At 37.3% G+C, this 18,989-nt stretch overlaps 1 protein-coding gene across 5 annotated transcripts in view; it reads right to left on the bottom strand.

Annotated features, from left to right (window-relative positions):
- The window catches only part of BNC2 (basonuclin 2), a 345,724-nt gene that overhangs the window by 9,780 nt on the left and 316,955 nt on the right, over positions 1-18,989 (bottom strand). For 2 of the 5 annotated variants that reach the window (XM_027910138.1, XM_027910124.1), the window contains exon 6: positions 101-882. In XM_027910138.1, coding sequence (XP_027765939.1) covers positions 222-882 — 661 coding nt within the window. In that variant the 3' untranslated portion in view covers positions 101-221. Of the gene's footprint in view, positions 1-100; positions 883-2,335; positions 2,344-3,129; positions 3,161-18,989 lie in introns of those variants that run through there. The other 3 variants (XM_027910153.1, XM_027910145.1, XM_027910132.1) reach the window with 3 other exon arrangements.

Here is an 18,989-nt window from a genome sequence, read left to right as displayed (position 1 = left end):
AAAAAAAAGGGGGAAAAAACCCCAACAACCAACAAGGCGGGGGGGAAGCACCTGGTGTTTCTTTTGTTAAAAAAGAAAAGAAAAAGGTTATATATATATTTATGTATATATATATGTATATATATATATATATACATACATATAAAGGGAGACTGTATATGGCAGTTCAGAAATAGTGGGCCCTCTCTGAGAGCTGGCATTATGCTGTGTCCATCCTTGAACTAATCTACTGAAGTGAAGGGAATGTTTTTATGCAGATTGGGGTTCTGACTGTGCCGGTTTCGGCTACGAACAGAGGAGAACATCATGTTGCACCCAGGGACTTTGCATTTGTGCATTTCTCGCAAGTGCACTGTTTTATAGTGCACTCTGAGGGTTCCCTTGTTGCTGTACATTTTGTGGCAAATGTTACACATTATCCCACCGTTGCTCACCGAAACACTGTTGAACATGAGGGATCCTGGGACATCGGTGCCCATACCTACAGCTAAGGCAGGGGCATCTGCTTTGTGGGCAGATTCCCCGCTGTCACTTGCCCCATCGACGTCATCCAGGAGAATACCCTCATCACTTCCTGCATCAGATTCTCTTGAGGAATGGATACTGCTGCTGGACTGGATGCTGGAGGTGGTGCTCAGGTCTAGGACCATATAGTCTTCCGCCATGCCCCTGCCATACCCATTCATATGGGAATCCTCAGTACCAGCAGGTGAGGAGGTGTCTTCCCTTATGTCAAGCCCCATCTGATGCTGAGCGCCATATATCTTCACCAAAAATTCATCGCGGAGGTCCTTACTAAGAGAAGGCTGTGAAGTGTCCAAGCCCATGTCATCCAGTTCTTTGGTCAACAGTTTACGGTGCAGGTTTATGTTAGCACTGTGTCTGGGAAAGGAAGAGGGAAGGGAGAAAAGGAAAAATGTACAGTATTTTTGATTAAACATACAGTCATTAACCATCAAATACAAATTCTGATTTAGCAATAATTTATCATGAAAATATTCCCTATCCATGTTTCTTGCAAATTTCAGCCTTGTTATAAGTGAACAAATTGCAACATAAAAACCAAACAAAACAAGCAATTTACCCTCCCAATATTGTTTTTCTTTTCAGCTGCTGCTCCTCAACATTAGTCCCCAGCAGCAGCTACAGCCCTTTTATTTGATATTTACAAAATAATAAATTGCACTACTAGGAAATGCAAAATGCTCTTCTTGATTCCTGAATCTCTGCTGACCTTCCTAAAAGCCTTGCTTCAAGAGAAAAAAATATTAATTTAGAGAACATCTGTGTGTGTTTCTGTGTTTAAATCTGGATCTGTATCTTTATATATACATACATATATATATATCCTTATATGTATATCAACTCACATAACTCTGTAAGTGAAATATAGGAAAAGAATAAAATAAAAGGTAACTGATTGATACATAGTCAGAGGTCCTGATTCTGGTAATTTAATTCTGCTATAAAGAGATTCAGAATTGGGCCAATCCAATCCAAGACTTGAAGGGTTTAAGAGAACAAGTCTCTGAAATCTACATGTAGGTTTCTGAAAATCTTAGCCAAAGTCAGTGGTTCCATCCTTCTGGATAGGCACTGCCACTCTTCCCTGTACTATGATAAAGTGCTGACTGACACAAGCAGTGTAATGTTCAGTAAAAAAACCAAGCTACTAATGGCAGTGAGAATTTTGCCTCAAATCAATCAAAAAGCTTAAGCATGAGCTTTGGTTTAGGTATTTGCTGAAGCCACTGCAGATGCCCAAGAGACACTAGAAAACTGTCACTGATGGAAGTGGTCTTTGGACTAGATCACAAGAGTTGAAAATTAAAATATTCTCAAACATTTTACAGGAGCTGGGCCTTTGTTCTCAAGAAATAAAGCTCTACATTTGCAAGCACTGTAAGATTTTGGGTTAGTAACTTGTAAAATAGCCCATTTTACTCTCCACTTTTGACATTGATTTTATTCATTCATTGCAGTAGAACATCACTGATTTGCAGTAGTGAAAAACTGTATTTACTGAATTAACAATGTAACCAACAAACAGTACAGACTTCAAAGACCTCTGACCACAGAACATGCTTGTTTTGTTGAAGTGCTTAAGAATAAGAAATGTGTGTAAAGTTTTCAGTATTAGAAAACTTTAGGGTTCAGTTTTCAGAATATGCAGCATTGCTGAGGAAATGACAATTATTTACTCATGACAATTTTTTATTCTTTGGAGGGTGACTAGATTTTCAAATCAGCAAAAAAAGAATTAGCGAAGTTCTACTGCATAACATTCTGTGCAAGCTAAGGACCCAAACCCGCAATTTACAACATGCAGACTCACCAGTCTGTCTGCCCATTATAAATTGCAGATCAGAGACCAAATGTAGAAGGAGAAAGAAAAGGGGGTAGGGGATGGGATGGGGATGGGGGGGGAGAGAGAGAGAGAATTTTAACATAGGAATAGTTTAATTTTCAAAAAAGCACTAGGTATAAAATTGGCATGGGAAGACATAACAACGATCACATATTTTACAGACATTCAGGTCCTACAGCAACAAAAAAAGGGAGAATAGGAACAATAGCTATTAGTAATATTTCCTTATTGGAAGTTTTTATTTTAAGAAACCCTTTGAAACATACCTCTCAACCAGCTGAAGTCCCAAACATGGTACAGCAATACAATGCAGATAAATAAAGAAAATGCAAATGTAGGAAGATTAAATCGATGTGGAGTTAATTTCTGTAATTTTCTATTACTTACTTTGCGATCTATCTGTTGCACATAACTTATGGAAATAAATAAAGAAAACAGCAGTAGAAGTGATCTGTCCAACACACCTGCAAATGCAGGTAACTGTTATCTGACATAACACTGATATGCAGTTAATTGAATTGTGTCTGCTTGGGATGCAATTATTCCAGTAAGAGAGTGGTCTAGAATGAAAAATTTCTTTCCTAATGAGAGAGAGTTGAGAGGTATGGGCAAGGGTGAAAAAAAGTGGAGAGTATTTCGTGCTTTTCTCCCACATCGCAAATACTCCTTTCACAAAAGCAAGTATAGCACTATTGCTTTTTTGAGGCGTAGAAGTGTAATTATGCACATCCCCACACTGCACTTAGGAAGGCTGAGCTTACCTTGTGATAAGATCAGCTTTCTAATCTTTTGCTAAATTGAGATCACAAAAGAGAGAGAGAGAGAAGAGAGGAGAAAAGAGAAAGAAAGGGGGAGGGGGAGGAGAGAGAGAGAGAGAGAACAAATTCACATTCCAATCCAGACAAATCTGGTTAAAAAAAAAAATCTGAAACCAATAAAACACAGACTTAAAAAAAAAAGTCTTGACTGTGAAACTATTTTTTCTCAGCTGTAGTATCACTTATACTGTTGTCCTGATGGATACTGACTCAATCACACTAGATGGAAAACATAAAGCAAATTAATCAAAGCATATTCAGAGCATCCCCATTATCATCCAGAAATGAGTTCTGAACAGATGCATGCAGTGTGCTCATACATGAATGATAAACAGTAGTCCTGATGGTCCCTTGCCTTCTGAATGTCAGATGGCATGTAGCTCCACATGAAGTTGCTAACTGCAGTACAGGCAATGCTTACTGTGAAGGCCTGTCCACACTGACCAGTGTTATTAAATGACCATAAAAGCATATTTGTGCTTATCATCTGAAGGATAACTGCAAACTATTCATAAGGTACTCATGTGTTTACTAATGATTTCTCCCCCTCTCTCTTGTTGCAGCATAGAAGATAGACAGGCTACCTGTAAGTGCTGCCATGCATTCATGCTTACTATTTGCATGGTTTGCTGCTGAGAAAAACAACAGTCAGGCATGCAGTGAAAATAACTTCAGCATTCACTAAACAGAGAGATAAGAACAAATTGCCACATTAAAGAGGGGCCACCGAGCCCCAGAAAGACAAAGGCCATTCTAAGAAAGACCAGTGTAAGGATACAATCCCTGCTGATGCTCTGATAAGAAGATAGGCCTCCCTTATTCAATTCTCACTTACAGCAGTAACAATCAGTAATTGAGTTAAAGTATGTACCAGCCCATAATATCTGTCAGGCAAACGATGTGCAGAAATGTGCGGACCAGTTCTGGCACTCTGCTCAGTAGTGTCCCTTTTCCGCTGTCAGCAGTACTGTTGGATTCTCCTAATATAATTACACTGACTTTTATTCAATTAAGTGCCATTCCTAGCCTTAAAAAGAAGCTACTTTATCAATTGATTCAGGTGTAATGTAATAATAAAGATGAACTCAGGGCAGTGCATTAGCTCTGCTCTTCATAACTTCTGAACATAGGTTCATTCATAGCAGTCGATTTCCATTATGCAACCACAGTTCAAAAGAATTGATTCTTTTACTTTCATTTCTTAATCTATTTCATTTGTGTTTAATAATGTTCCTAAATATCACGTGAAAACATACTGCTAGGGATGGGACAAATGAATTGTGAAAAAAGTTCACTTATTTGGATATTGAAGTTTGGAAATCTTATAACAAAACTAAAGCCCCAGACCCCTTTCACCATACTAAAGGGAGACACTCCATTCTAATCCAACTCTTTCTCCCCCACTTCATCACTCCCAAAGCCTAGAAGTCCTCTGCCAGCCCCCAGCCACTGTTAACCACCCTGTCATCTTGTTCATCTGCTCCTTCCCACAGCACCTGCAATTTTTTGCTTCAGCTGTTCTGTTCCCTGATGTGATTTACAATGCTGCTTACCCCTTCCTCCTCCAGATACTGCTTCCAGGTATGTGTAAACAATGGTCCCTGAGTAAGCTGAGACACAGCTTGGGCAGAGTAATTACGCCAGAGCATGAAAATTGCCATCAAATAGGCAGAAAATCCTGAAACAAAATATGCCAAAACCAGCTGAGCTTCAACGTGCCATGGCTTCATTATTCCGCATGCCTGAGCTGGCTAATTTAAGGACACCTCTGCTGTCTTTTGCACTGCACTTGCTGCTGTATCTAAAGAACATAAATGACTGGCAGATATATATATGTGTGTGACAAAATGAAATATTTGACCTAATTAAATCCTTTGAATGACTCTGGACATCTTAGACTGCTTATTTGTACATCAACTACCAAAATGGCATTTGATCCTGGCAGTGGAAATGTTGCTTAAAGGCAGCTGGTGATTGAAGTCTTCCAGACAGAAATACGAGATCAAATGAGTTTAGCTAAAGGTATATCTCACTTGGCTCCAGTTACCATACCTATCACATTCCATACAACAAAGGATGGTGAAGAGGGTCACTTCTGAGAATACTAGGTGTGCCAAAGAATGTCCAAACATCTGTTTAGCACTGTACTACGTCATGTACCCTTAAAAATGAGGAGAGTATTTTTCCAAGATGTTTTCAAATGTAGCTTGTTGAGGAAAGGAAGTTTTAGCAAATTCTGGTTTATTTTAGGACCCAGAATGCCTGATTTTGTCACATAATTATCTTTCTTCTTTCAGGTGACTATTCATGAATTATATAGTGGACAAAAGTGTATGCAAAGTCTTCACTTAAGTGAATTCAGCCTTAAGTGCTGCTGTAAGCAAGATGATGATAATGACGAGATGTGGAGTCTATGTTTGTGGTGAAGTATCCTACCTTCCAGTTCACCACTGCTACAAGTTTTGGTAGCAGTGCAATGCAGGATGCTACAGTAGTTAAAGCAGCTCTTTGCCTGTGGGCATGATTCCAGTGGTGGTAGTATTTTCCTTCCCTTGTGAAGTTTATGGAAGTATTCTACCATAATTAGAATTCGTTGTGGGTTCCACCCTACGTACTCTTAGGAAGATTCTCAGTGAGAGATGCACTATGCATCAACAGAAGGAAGGGATTATAAGCCTAGGAAATACAGGCAATTAAACGTACATTCTACGTACACAGATCGTAAATCCAGACTGGGTTCTCTTCAGCAGTTTCTTTCTACTTGTTAGTGAATCTGATTTTGTTAATCTTTCCATTTGTTGGAAAGAAAAAATGTAATTGCCACTTTAGTTTAGTTTATTCTTATCTAGTCAGTTTTTCTATTTCTTTTTGAAATGAGTGAGAAGGAATTTATCAGAGTAGAATTTGTCCTGGCATAGGAATTGGCATAAATTCTATGCATGACCTAGATCCAGCTTTGGATGCACCATGGCTGCAATCCTATCTGCACTGGGATAAAATTCATCTCGGATGCACACAACAGAGTTAGAGAATTTGGATTATAAAGAACACTGTTTATTTATATTCAAGTATTATAGAGGGCACAAAATCAACTGCATGAAAAATCTGGTTGAATGTGTTGTTTGCATTTCAGGATAGGACAGGTTGTTGAAAAGGAAACACAAGCATCATTTTCTTAATTATTTCAGCAAGAGAAAAGTATGATTATACTTAAATATTATGGGATGAGAAAGAAAAAGAGAGTGACAATGAAACAGAATCATAATTGTTAAGGCAGTCAGTTAGGGATCAAAGAAACCCACTTTCTGGCTCCTAATGCAGTCAGACAGAAGGGCAAAGCCAACTGATATCCCACTTAATTGTCCTAGCTATTGGCCCCTTGTTTCTCCTTGGCTGACTGTAAGTGACAAAGTTCCCTGAATACAGTATCAGTACAACATCAAAGCACACTGTACTGTTCATTAAAATTCTAAAATGATCAGTTTCAAAATTTCTATTTCCATTCACCATAACCTTTCTTCCTATGTTTCCAAGAAAGCTACTATCTCAGTTTCTGATACTTCAAATGCCTTTTCTGGTAAACATGATTTGCTAATGTAATATCACCAAGCCCTACCATTCTAACACTGCAGAGAAATCATAAGAAGGACATCATAGCAGGGGTTCATCAGTCTTTGTTCAACTTTCCTATAAGATCAATAAGTCATCCCAACATTAAGTAACACAATAAAACTATATTTGGAGACAATGCATTAAAAGTAAACATTAAATTATTTTCTTTTAAATAATGATTTTTCCAAGTAATAGTAAACTTTTTTTTAAAGAAGATACTATTGGGTTGCAAAACCTGAAACCACACAATCATCAGCAGTTTGAAGATGGTTCTGTTAGAAAATCAAAGTCAAGACACATTTGTCTCGTGGTTTACACATAGACTGGCAAACCTCTTGCTAAAGTTGGATAAGGAAGTAACTGCTCTGGTTGTACAGGTTCCATAAAGGCTATCCTCCTTAGTTTAAAACTAAGCTCTATCAATCTGGTTTAAAATATAAACAATGAAACTTTCATTATTCCTCCTATGAGACTTTTTCCACACATATTTTCAGCTTAGTATTCAGATACCTTTTTACCTGTAATGAAATGTTAAAGGAAAGTTCTCTTTCTTTCTCTTAACCTCAAAGACCATCAATTAAGGTTTATGGTTTTGTTTTAAATTTTCACATGATTTTAATTGCTAACACAATTTCCTAATATGGCAAAGTGGTCTTGCATCAATTTCATGTCCCTTTCCTGCTTATTTAAGCCTGAAATTCATAGAAAGGCTCAGAATATGCAAATGCAACAGAAAGTAAACCCAGAATTTTATGCTTTCTCAGAATCTCTGAAGACTGGAAATGCTGAGTTTCATGCAGCTAAAATCAAAGAACCAGAAAGTTAAATATAACTGGTTAAATATAACTGTACATATTTATGAGAAAAATACAGCCTCAATTCTGATATTTCTTCAAGAAGGAAGCAGCAATCATTTCCCTAATTCACTAAAAGAATCAACAGTGATACAATTCCTGGAATTTAATTATTAATAGAAACCTTTAAAAAATATTTCTCAGTTACTGCTAATTTTGCCACTCTGTCAGTCTTTGATACAGGGTTTGTTTTGTTTCAATTAAAAAGAAAAAATTCATAGATCTAAGTGAAGATAATAATGGTTTGAAATCCTGATCTAAATTATAAAATCATATTTATCTGAATAGGTCTAAGGTATTGGTCTGTACACTAGTGCTTCCAAGTATTTGATCATGTTTAATTTGCCTCTAAATGTAAGGGGAAAAGTAAGTATAGGGGTTAGACTGTCGAAGGAGTCAAGGCAAAAATACTATACTACTCAATGAAATCGAAGCATTTCTACATGAACGGGATAATAACTTCAGTTCTTGAGGCTTTAAATTGCATAGAATCTGAAAAATATTAACCTTTCATAGAAAGAAAATCCAAAACGTAAAATACAGTTCAGAACCTATTAAAAAAGTAAAAAAAAAAAACAGCACTCATTAAATACAGGAAATAAAGGACAAGCAAGTTCTTGCAAATTAATGTGGAGCCCAGTCATTTCAATCCCTTTCAATATGAAGCAAATCACTCACACTGGTCACGAAGACAGCTCCCTCTACACTCAAATTATTCACTTGAAGATAAGCTCCCATCAAACTCTTTAGGGGTTTAACTAATTTACTGCACAGATACGGCACGTCTGTTGTAATAACAGGTAGGATGTATTGGGGTCGACCATTTATCAGAATTAGACTTCTTTTTTCAATTCGCAGTGAATTATGCTGCCTACACTGCTCCTCTTTCTCAGAGCTTCCCATCCCCTTACGGCCCCTAATGTGGCAGGCAAACAAAATTGACAGTCTCATCTTGTCAACAAGGGGTGATTCTCCTGAGAAGCCATTTAACTTTGCAGAGGAAGCAATGTATTAATGTGCCTGTCCCAGGAATGTTAATCATCTTCAAGCTCCCTCTAACTTTGACATGAACAAAATCACCAAATTTGTTTACTAAATGAATCGTAATATGCTAATAAGAGAGCATGACATATATGGCAAAGCCAAACAGATGGTTTGTTTACTCCACTTTGCAACTTTATAAATGTTGTAACTCTGAAGATGTTAGTGAGAATTATTGGTTTGCTGACAGTGGCAAACATGCCTTTTGCATACTTAATACGTAGTTCGAGTCAGAAAACAATTTGTCATCACCATGGAATGTATAAAAAATGTTAATGCAGAGATAGCATTTGGAAAAGCAGGATAGCTGACTGTGTGAGCAAATACTCAGGTTAAATGTGAAACTGATACCTGATGGCAGTGTTCACTACGAAATAATTTTAAACGTAAAATCTGTCAGGTTTGGATTCTTGAAAGGCCCAGTAATTCAGTACATCCCTGTTGAGGTGTCTAGTGAGACAATCCTTATGGTGTAAACAGAATTACACTTTCACAAAAGTTGTGTGTGCTTAGAAGCATCAAGGTCATGTTGTATTCTTAATATATTACTATTGTTATCCATTAAAGATCAAAAGATATTATAAACAAAAAGCATAACCACTGGCATAGCTGCCAAAGTTCACTCAGAAATGATCAAAACTGTGTTGCAACACTTCAACCTCTCACTTTACCAGCTGCCTGGAAGCAAAACAGACTCATTACAGAATAGATAGCATTCTTGTCTAATATCCCAACTGGTTGAGAAAGTTTAGAACAAAAAGATTTGTCTGACAGAATATTTCCTAAGTGAACCTGGTGTAGCAATGTTACACACATGAGAAAGTCATCATACATATGACAAAGTCCTCTGACGGAAACAGCAGGTGCTCAGCACTGCTGATGATCAGTCTAAAGCTGTTTCTACAGTCTACAAAAGCTCTACAGAAAAGTTTAGTTGTGCAGATGATGTACACAGGGTCGTGCACTGCAGTCATGTTAGGTCCTCATCTCCACAATGTTGAAGTATTTTGCTGGTCCTTCACACAAGGTGTATTTTCCCTTAAGAATATGAGCCAACATCCAGGTAGAATCTGTTGCCCACTGCATGCATTAACATTTCTTTTCCAATCTAAATAAACTAAATATTACATATTTCAGGTTTTGTAATCAGAAGATTTCATCCTTTATTTTATTTTACAATTACAACAGCCATGGAAAAAATTTGATAATTTTGCAAGATTTTGCACAAACAGTTCCTTCAGCTCAGCATCCCACTTGTGAATTTTACTAAACTTCAAGATTTAGTAAATGCAGAAATAAAGATGACACACAGAAAATTAACCAACTTTGCTTTCAAACCAATTCTTTTCTCTCAGATATTGATGCACATCAACACATCTCGTGATTTGTTTAGGAGGTTTATACACACTTTACTGATTGCACCTCAAGTTCAAATTCATAACAAAACCTCAGTTCTAGGGATAGTTTTGTACATTTTCACGTTCCACAGAAAATCTGAAAACCATTTATTTTGGTCACAATGCAATAGTAATTCTCATTCCCAATGTTAGTTTATCTAGAAATGTTGATTTATTTATATAATACCAGAGGAACTATAAAACCAAATATGATGTGGCACTTCAACAGAGCTCCTCTATTAGTAATTTTACATTACTAAATAAGTACCCCTATCAGGTCAACTGATAGCTGATTATCCTATAACCTCCTTTCATTAATGCCCCAACTCCTTAGTAATTTCAATCCTCCGAGATTCTTCCATACGTACTGTTGTCAGCAGTTATTAAATTCTCAACTTTTTACTCATCCACAAGAGACTGTGCAAAGATATCTAAGTTCAGCTTGCTGTCCAAGGATTATTTTGGAAGAAACATTAGCGGCCGTCCCAGCCTGGCGCTTATATCTCATTTGAAACATCTACTCATTCCTGACCAACGAAGAAAATCTCAATAAAGTACTTTTACTGGTTTAACAGCAGTGAGCTCCTGGGATTGTCAAAGTGCTCAGTCTTTTCCGAGGAGAGAAGGAATCAGCAGCTCAAATATAATTAACCTTCCATTCTCAATGCAAACTGCCACGCAGAGGAGCTCTGCAGTCTATTAGTGAAGTTATAACGGCCAACAGGCAGAGGCAAAATTGGTCAAAAAGTTGGCTGCTGCTGTCATATTTTTAGAATTATGATTAATGACACTAATAACGTGGATGATTACTGATATGTGTATCTCCTGCAGTTTATCATATTGCACTGGCTGCCTACATCCACAATAAACATGATGCTATCATTTACCTCGTTATTGAAGGCAATCCTTCTCTTGAAGGAGCACATTCTAATTACTTTGTAATGTTTTATGTCTTAAACATTTTGCAGCTCTGGACCTTGCCAACTGCTTCATGTCTACCATTGATTAATTACAGAATGTTTAATCAAAATTTAGAACCTAATGCAGTCATTTATGAATGTGCTGCAGTGCCAAGGTAGTTAGGCTGCTGTCCCAAGCTTGGAGAGTGCTGTGTTCAAAATTAAATCCCAGAAAAGCAGAAGATGCCAAAGGTTTTACCTCGAGTGATGTGAGTAAAAATCTTACTTCATCTGATGAATGAGAGGCACACACCCAAAATGAGAGATCTTTTTCATGCATGTATATGCTTGCATGTTCCTATCACATTTTTCTTCTTTTCATGTCTTCATTTTTCTCTTTCTGCCATTGTTGCAGCTCCTTTACAAGCCTTCCCTCTGCTAAAGCTCTTGCAAACACCAGTCAAGAAAGTGTAGTTTTGAAGTGGTTAAACGAGTGAAAAATAATTTGCAGGGACAAATACATAAGTTTTTTTTTAATGTGGATTTTTATGGTACTGTCATACAACCATTCACCGTTGAAGTTAAGTGTTTTTTTAATACCATTACTGAACTGCTGAAATGGATGCTAATATAGCTTGGAGTGCTAATGTCAAATCCTGGTAATAAAAAAGACAGACTGCTGAATGAAATAATTTCAAGTAAAAAATAGAACAAAAGTGCTCTCACTCTCGCTCTACACTTTTATTGAATTGGGACTGACTGAGCCAATTGCTTTAGAAGTCTGTAAAACACAATTACTAGTGAGCTGACTGACCCAGCAGTGCCCCTTCTGTGACAGAAGAGACTAAAAAGGCTGCAGAATTAGTGCTGCTCCCCTATCTGGCTATCAGACCTCAGAGACATCCAGTATAGGATCTGTTATCCTTCCTGCCAGAGCCTTTCCTCATGAAATCTTGGTTCTCAGTCTTGCATAATATATCATCTGTGTGCACCTTCTTCTTAAAACAAGGGCTCATTTACCTTTTTTGAGAGAGAATCCAAGTTCTGTTTCTATCCATTGTATTTTTAGATCCTTATCTAACAGCAGAGCTACATATAGGTGTTCAAGTATATGCATCCGCAGACACACACAAATACATGGATGTTTGGGCTATTTTTATTTCCACATTTTATGTGGAAATCAGAAAAGTACAGTGTAAGATTTAAAGGCAGCAAAATTAACCATGTCACATTTGTATTTTCGTTTGTAAGCGGCTAAACTGTAAATGTTTTTTTATTCTGGCATAACAAAGAAAAGAAGAAGAGAGAGAGGGAGAGAGAAGAAGAGGGATAGAAAGGAAAAAAAAGTATTGAACTAGAAGTGGGCAACACTTTTCCCTAGAAAGTAAAATAAACAATAAAGTTTGGAAAGTACTAGAATCAAAATCAGTATCATTGGAAATTACAACTTTTAAAACATCTTACGTTTCATACTCATATAGTTTGACACAGACATAAAGCTTGGGGGGGGGGTTCTCTCTTTTTATTAAAAAAAAGAAAAGGCAAAAACAGTGAAAGGAAAAGATATCTTCTTATTACAGTCTTATTCTTTCTTTCTCTCCTCTGCCTCTTCCCCATTCAAAATGAACCACTTTACATTTATACACAATGCCACCAAAATCCTGCAAATTTTTCTCTTTTATGAGAGTGCACATTGCTGGCAAACCTAAAACTTCCTAATTTCTCTTCCAGGTCCATTTATATAAAGCTTGAAAGTGCCTTATGGCAAAAATGTTAAATTATTTCTTAGACAGATCTTTTAAAACAATGCTTTTTAGGGCAAACTTAAATGTGAAAGAAGCTCTTAATTAAAATAATAATAATAATAAAAGTTTGCTTAGCACAGGGCAAACTGTTCATTTAAAAGACTTTGCTGGAAAGTAGGAAGCTCTCAAAAAACCTTAGATTTTCTTTAGAATTGTAGGGCTTAAAACTTCTGTCAGGAAATATCCAGTGTTTGCCATTAAAAGGTCAACTTGTGATGAGCTGTAAGTGGTATCTCACCTGAGATATTCCTGTGTTACCTCAGGCCCCAACAGACCATCTGACACAGCTCTAGAGGTATCATTAGGGAATGTTTTATGTGTAAGTGCTGGATGTGAATGAATAGTTCCTACTGTAGTACCTAAAGCATAACATCATGAATACTGGCACATGATGTGTGGCACTGCTTTCCTGAAGATATAAAGGAAAACAAACTACGAGTACTGCAGATCAGGATTAAGGGATAGTAAGAAGCTGTGCCCAGTGTCTTGCAGTGCACTCGCAGTGCTTATACAGTGGTTTCTTCCTTGACACCATGGAGCACTTAACTCTTTTTTCATAACTAAGCATGTCTTCCTTCAGGATTACCCTGAGGTAAGTAGTTAGCAGTATGGTTATCTTTACCCTTATTGTTCCTAACTAAGTGGTATATTCCTGCAATTATAGGCTCTACTTTGTAAGTTTGCTATTGCTCCCTGTCCTATTTGCTAACCCCTAGCAGCCTGTATAACCATAAAAGGATGTGCCAGATTTAGAGAGATTGGGCTTTGGTGTTTCTCTTCCCCAGAACCTATAAATTACCAACTATTTTTGAGTAACATATTTTACTATGACATACTGCATTGGAAAATATTTCCATCACCCCTGTCTCACTATCTAAGACCTATCTTTTCAAAAAGCAATGGAACAGAAATCCAAATAAGCTTTGTTTTACTATACTGATCACCTGCTACATAATTCTATTTCAAAAAGTATTTTGAAATGTCTTCTTCTGTCTAGATATACTGGTAGGACTATCACAACAAAAGTATTGCAGCTATCTGAAGTTACGTACTGGTAAATTTTCCCCCTTTTGGGTTATTTTTTTCCTAGGTCATTTCTAGAACTTGCCTCACCAGTTTTCTTACTTACATGTAAACGTCATGTTGATTTGTATACACCTCAGCACAATCACTTAAGTTCATGTTCCAGTGAATGAAATAGCTCAAATCTAGGGGGAAAAGCATCACCATCATCATTAAGGGGAGAGGAAAATGGCCTCAGCTATTAGCAGTCTTTGGTTTGGCTGTAAGATCTGATGTAAAGTTTGTTTCTTCAGTTGAAACTTTCTCTTTTCAGACATGCACAGCTGACAAATGAATGCATCATGAATGTATGTATGGGGTCATTTGCCTGTCTACTGAGTGTCTCTTTTCTTCATTGAGAGCTGTAAATCCAAAGGACAGTAAACACAAAGCTATTCCTTCCAGACATGTGTCACCCTTCATCATTTCTCTCCAGACTCCTGCACCTAAGAAGACCACAACTCTCAAGTTGAGGTGTCTTGCTCCATTCAGACTTCTGGAAGTAGTGCCCTGGTATTATCTTCTATCTGTAAAGTACAGCTTCCTTCACATCAGCAGAAATCTTAGAGCCTTCCACTGTTAAGTTGAAAAGAACATCTAGAACCTTTCTCCGTAGGAACTAACAGGGGTAGACTTTTTATTTACCCTGCTTCCAAAAGACTCTAGGGAAGATGGGATGTCTCTGTATATGGGGAACAGCTTTACATTTACTCAGATAAGTGGAAATTTTCTTCCACTCTCTGAAGAAGAGTTTTGGTTCTTCCAGTTATTTTCTAGGAACCTAGGGACACCCAGGATATTATGATAAGCATTTTCACAGTCCTGTCTTCCCAAATAACCTTTTTCACGAAACATAAATACACAAAACTTACACATAAAAATTGGACAAAACACATTAAACGTTCAGACTATTTGTCACAATAGATATCAGGGGAAAATATCGCTTTAATGTGTGTTTTGCTTTGAGCTAGCATTTTCAATGTTTTACTTATGCTTCCCACCTATCTTAATCCTGGTGTAGCCATTTGTTTAAATAAGCTTTTCATGTCATTGACTTATTTGCGAGTTGACATAAAAATGAGACTTCTTGAACTAAATAAGAAACTGTATTCTCCCTTTCAAAAAAAATACCCTTTTGTGTACCAAACCAGAACTAGATAATGGAGACAGCAGGTTGTTTTAAAAAACAACAGCCACATCCAATTCAAACCCCAAACAAATGACTATATGTAGACAGAGAAAACCTTCCTTCACACCAGAGCTGATCCTTCAATATTTACTCACATAAGTAAGCCCTTGCTTCAATATATTTACTTTCTTTTAAATAATTTTTTTTAATCTTATGATGAAACTGGTTCTACGTATTTTAGTTTTAATTCTGCTTCTCTTTATCACACTGGTGAGTATGCAATATGACAAGCAGTCTCTGTTCAATATGACTTCTCATGGAAAAGGTTAGATCAGTAGATCTGTGTTAGAGGTGGCACAACATGTTTTGATGCAGATTCTCTTGGGTGAGGAAGAGTTATGGGAACATTAGCAATGACACACATCTTAGTGACTCTGCAAGAGAAAACCTTGTGTGTGGCCAGTCTCTTTGCGAACGAAGAACCGGGGAAGGTCTTTCCACCTTCCAGCCTGCGCATTGGATTTTTTAGGTGAGACACTGTGTGCGCGGAACTGAGCCCACCCTTTAATCCTGAGGTTCATCTGCCGGGGCCAAGCACGCTTGGACAGTGGCAGCGAGGTCCTCAGGACGTAGATGGATTGCCTTACAGGGCTAACGAGCTCCATCTGCCCGGGGAGGGGCCCTGACTGGGAATCGAACCCGGGTCTCTGCAGTGACAGTGCAGTGTGTTTTCCTCTAGACCACCGGGGGCTCCCACAAGAGAAAACCTAATGGTTCATTCAAATGTATTAGATATGCAGCTAGTCTCCATGAACTGCATCAGATCCAGAAACAGTAGTGCAGGTGTATATGTGATTATATTTTAAAAATTTATCAGTATAATTTTTGTCTCTTGAAGAATGGTTCATATAACACCTAACATCTTAAAAACTGATTTCCTTGTTCTTGTTGGAGGAAATTCAGGTTGTATATGACAGCTAATTCTATTTGGGGAAATACAGTCATAATTATCATGGACTGGTGCGAAGTATCTTATCTCCTGAAGCTGGAATTGAGTGCATTTATAGAAAATAATTCTCTAAAAAGTTATCTGTAGAAGATTCCTAACATAGTAGGATTATGAAAAAATGGGTACTGTTGTGTCAAGGAGGTGATAACAGGAGGCAGGTAGCAGCTTTTTCACATCTTCACCTCCATTGATAATGTATGCAGCGACTCATCATAGGTAACTGATGTTAATTTATTCAAGCACACCTGTACAGGGCTGGAAGTCAGGTAACCAGACAAAAAGTATGTCTCTGCTTTTTCAACACAGCTACCCAGAGGCCTATATTTGCACAAATTTAGTTCTGGAGACATCAGCAGGTTTTAATAAACCACCTACAGATGTCTTGCTCCATACAAATCAAGGAGTTTATGTTTTTAAATCTGGACTGATTTAACTCGCAATCAGTGGTTTGATGACACCTGGCATCAATAGTTCCCTCATATTTATTTATAAATCACCTTGGGCAGATATTATTTTGTTTTTAAATTTATTCATGGGGCTCAATTACCTTTCTCATCTTGTGGAACACACACACACATGCATGCATGTATATGCACGCGTGCTCACTTTGTGAGAAAACTTAAAAGACAAACCTGCACAATTCATAGTCCTACTTAAGTAGCAGACAGACAAAACAAAAAGTTCTTGCTTTTATCCTCAGGTACACTGAGAGTTAATTTATTTTCCATGTATTGAGAGAAAGGAAAACGCGATAGCATATTATTACTAATGCTGTGCCCTAGCTTAAAAACCACAGATTTTAATAGTGTCAGGACGGAGGTGAAATGGGGATTTATCATGCGCTAAGGGTGACTGAAAAGATGGCTGTATTTCTCCTTAAAATCTTACAGCAGTTTCTTGACAAGACTTACAGAAAGCAAAAAGTCCACTTGTCTCCTGTTTCATCAGTGGTTGTGACCACAAAATTCTTGGCTCTTCTAGGTGAGAGACCAAAATAAAGCCAACTGCTCTGAGTTGCACCTTCCAGACCTTCGCCTCTGCATTGGTGTCCTCTTTCTCAGTGCTGACTTCAAGGACCAACCACATCTATCTTTTTGTAAGACAAACTCAGTATCTGCTGGAGCAGGACTCACTGATGAGGTTAGGAAGTAGATCCCAGGGGAATCTAACCACTGCAGCTACAGGCCCATTCTCCTCAGTCACAGGACACATCTCCTCCAAGTCCAGAGAGGACAAATCTTTCTATTCAAGTGCACAGTTCTTGCAGGAACTTCTTCTCATCTTTCTCTTTTCCATCTAATAAGTTACTTGAAAATTATGTCTCTCTGTTCAAAAGCAGGTTTATGACATTGTTTCCGACTAAATTTTTAATATGGCCCCTTTTCTTATTTACTCCCCATTGCCTTCTTGCAAAAAGACCTAGCCTGAACTGCATGCCTTTAGAAGAAAGGAGATATGAAGTAAATACAGAAACAGAAATGGATAAAACAGGTAATTCAGTGAGTGGCTGTTGAAGAATGGGGAAAAAAAAAAAAAAGTGGTTTACTGAAGTTTAGTGCTTCCAGGAAAAGAAAGACAGAAAGACTTCTCAATCTGAGAAAACTACCAAAGATCTATGGTGTATGCATAAGGATATTTTAATTAGTGATGTTACTTGTGGCTCAGAAGAATGATGAAAAAAGGCCCTTTTAAAAAATCTAGGCTCAATAGAACTTGATTACTTGAAAACAATATTGGTTTAATTTTATAATGTGTGACAAAATTACTGAGGCATTGAGCAAGGACCAGGACTCTGCTTTCCTCTGCCCCGAGTTGAAGAAAACACATGTGAGGTGGGACTCCAGAATCTTCTGGTTATCTTGACCCCAGAGTTACAAGGACTAGCAGTGGTTAACTGAAGATCACAGAAGACATTCTAACATTTCTGGCAGAAGGATTTTTATGCAGATGCTGACCTTGGCAAAAATGATGTAGGAATGGTAAAGCTAGATTTGGTCAACCTTAGGATAAATTGCTACAGGATGCTTTCTACAAAGGGAGGGTTGCAGCTCTGACACAGATAAAACCCCTCCTTCAGTCAAAGCAGCACTGTATTTTCTCCTGGCATGATATGCTGCCTCTGGTAATCATCAGTCTGTATCACAACCCCACCTCTGCAAAGACCATTTTACAGTAGCCCTACTCACTGTCAACAATTAGGAATTTTGTGTATGTACAGGGCAGGGAGAATACAGTCAAACCCCTGATTAACTGGAGTTACATTGGAAAAGGACTTGAGCCAAATCAGATGCCTCTAAGGAAAACAAAAAAGATCAGCCAGTGTTATCTATCTCCACTTAAGCTTGTATTTTCTTATAGAACATAGCTAGCATTGTGAGTTTTAGACCTCTAGCTAGTTATAGACCTATAACTAGTTATATTAGGATTAATAATATTATTAACACAGTACTAGTAATATAATTAATAAAGTGACTAAAACCAAAGATAATAACTTCACAAGACTGCAAGCTATAGGATAGCAAAAACTCTGATTTCATTAAGAAGATAGTATTGAAAAAAAATTTCTTTTTCTTTCGTAAAGCACAAAATTCTAAGCTACTCTAGCTACTCAAAGATTATGTGAATGACTTATGCACAAGCAAATCACAGAGATTTTTTGTAATCTGTCCAAAATGGAACACAAGTCCATTTCAAATGGATTTAATAATGAAATTATTACTGTGTGGTGTAAGCAGCTAAGTCTTATTTCTCATACACCAATTAAAAGCTAAACACTCCCGAGTTTTTAAGTGAAATTGATTTAAGCAGCTGGAAGAAGTTCTTGCTTTGCAATGCTATTTATTTAGTTATCCATTTATCTTTGAGGTGCTCTCCATAATCTGAAGAGCTAGAAATTGTATATACTCTTCTTAACAAAAAAAAAAAAAAAGCAAAAAACAAAAAAACAACCAACCAACCAACCAAACAAAAAATCCCAGAGGGAAGATCAGAAAAA

Source organism: Empidonax traillii, unplaced genomic scaffold (genome assembly GCF_003031625.1).
Source record: "Empidonax traillii isolate 1590-97213 ecotype Southwest subspecies unplaced genomic scaffold, ASM303162v1 scaffold28:size2823434, whole genome shotgun sequence".
NCBI lineage: Eukaryota > Metazoa > Chordata > Aves > Passeriformes > Tyrannidae > Empidonax > Empidonax traillii.
The sequence above is the reverse complement of the archived record's forward strand: the minus strand, read 5'-3'. Positions and strand labels throughout refer to the sequence as shown.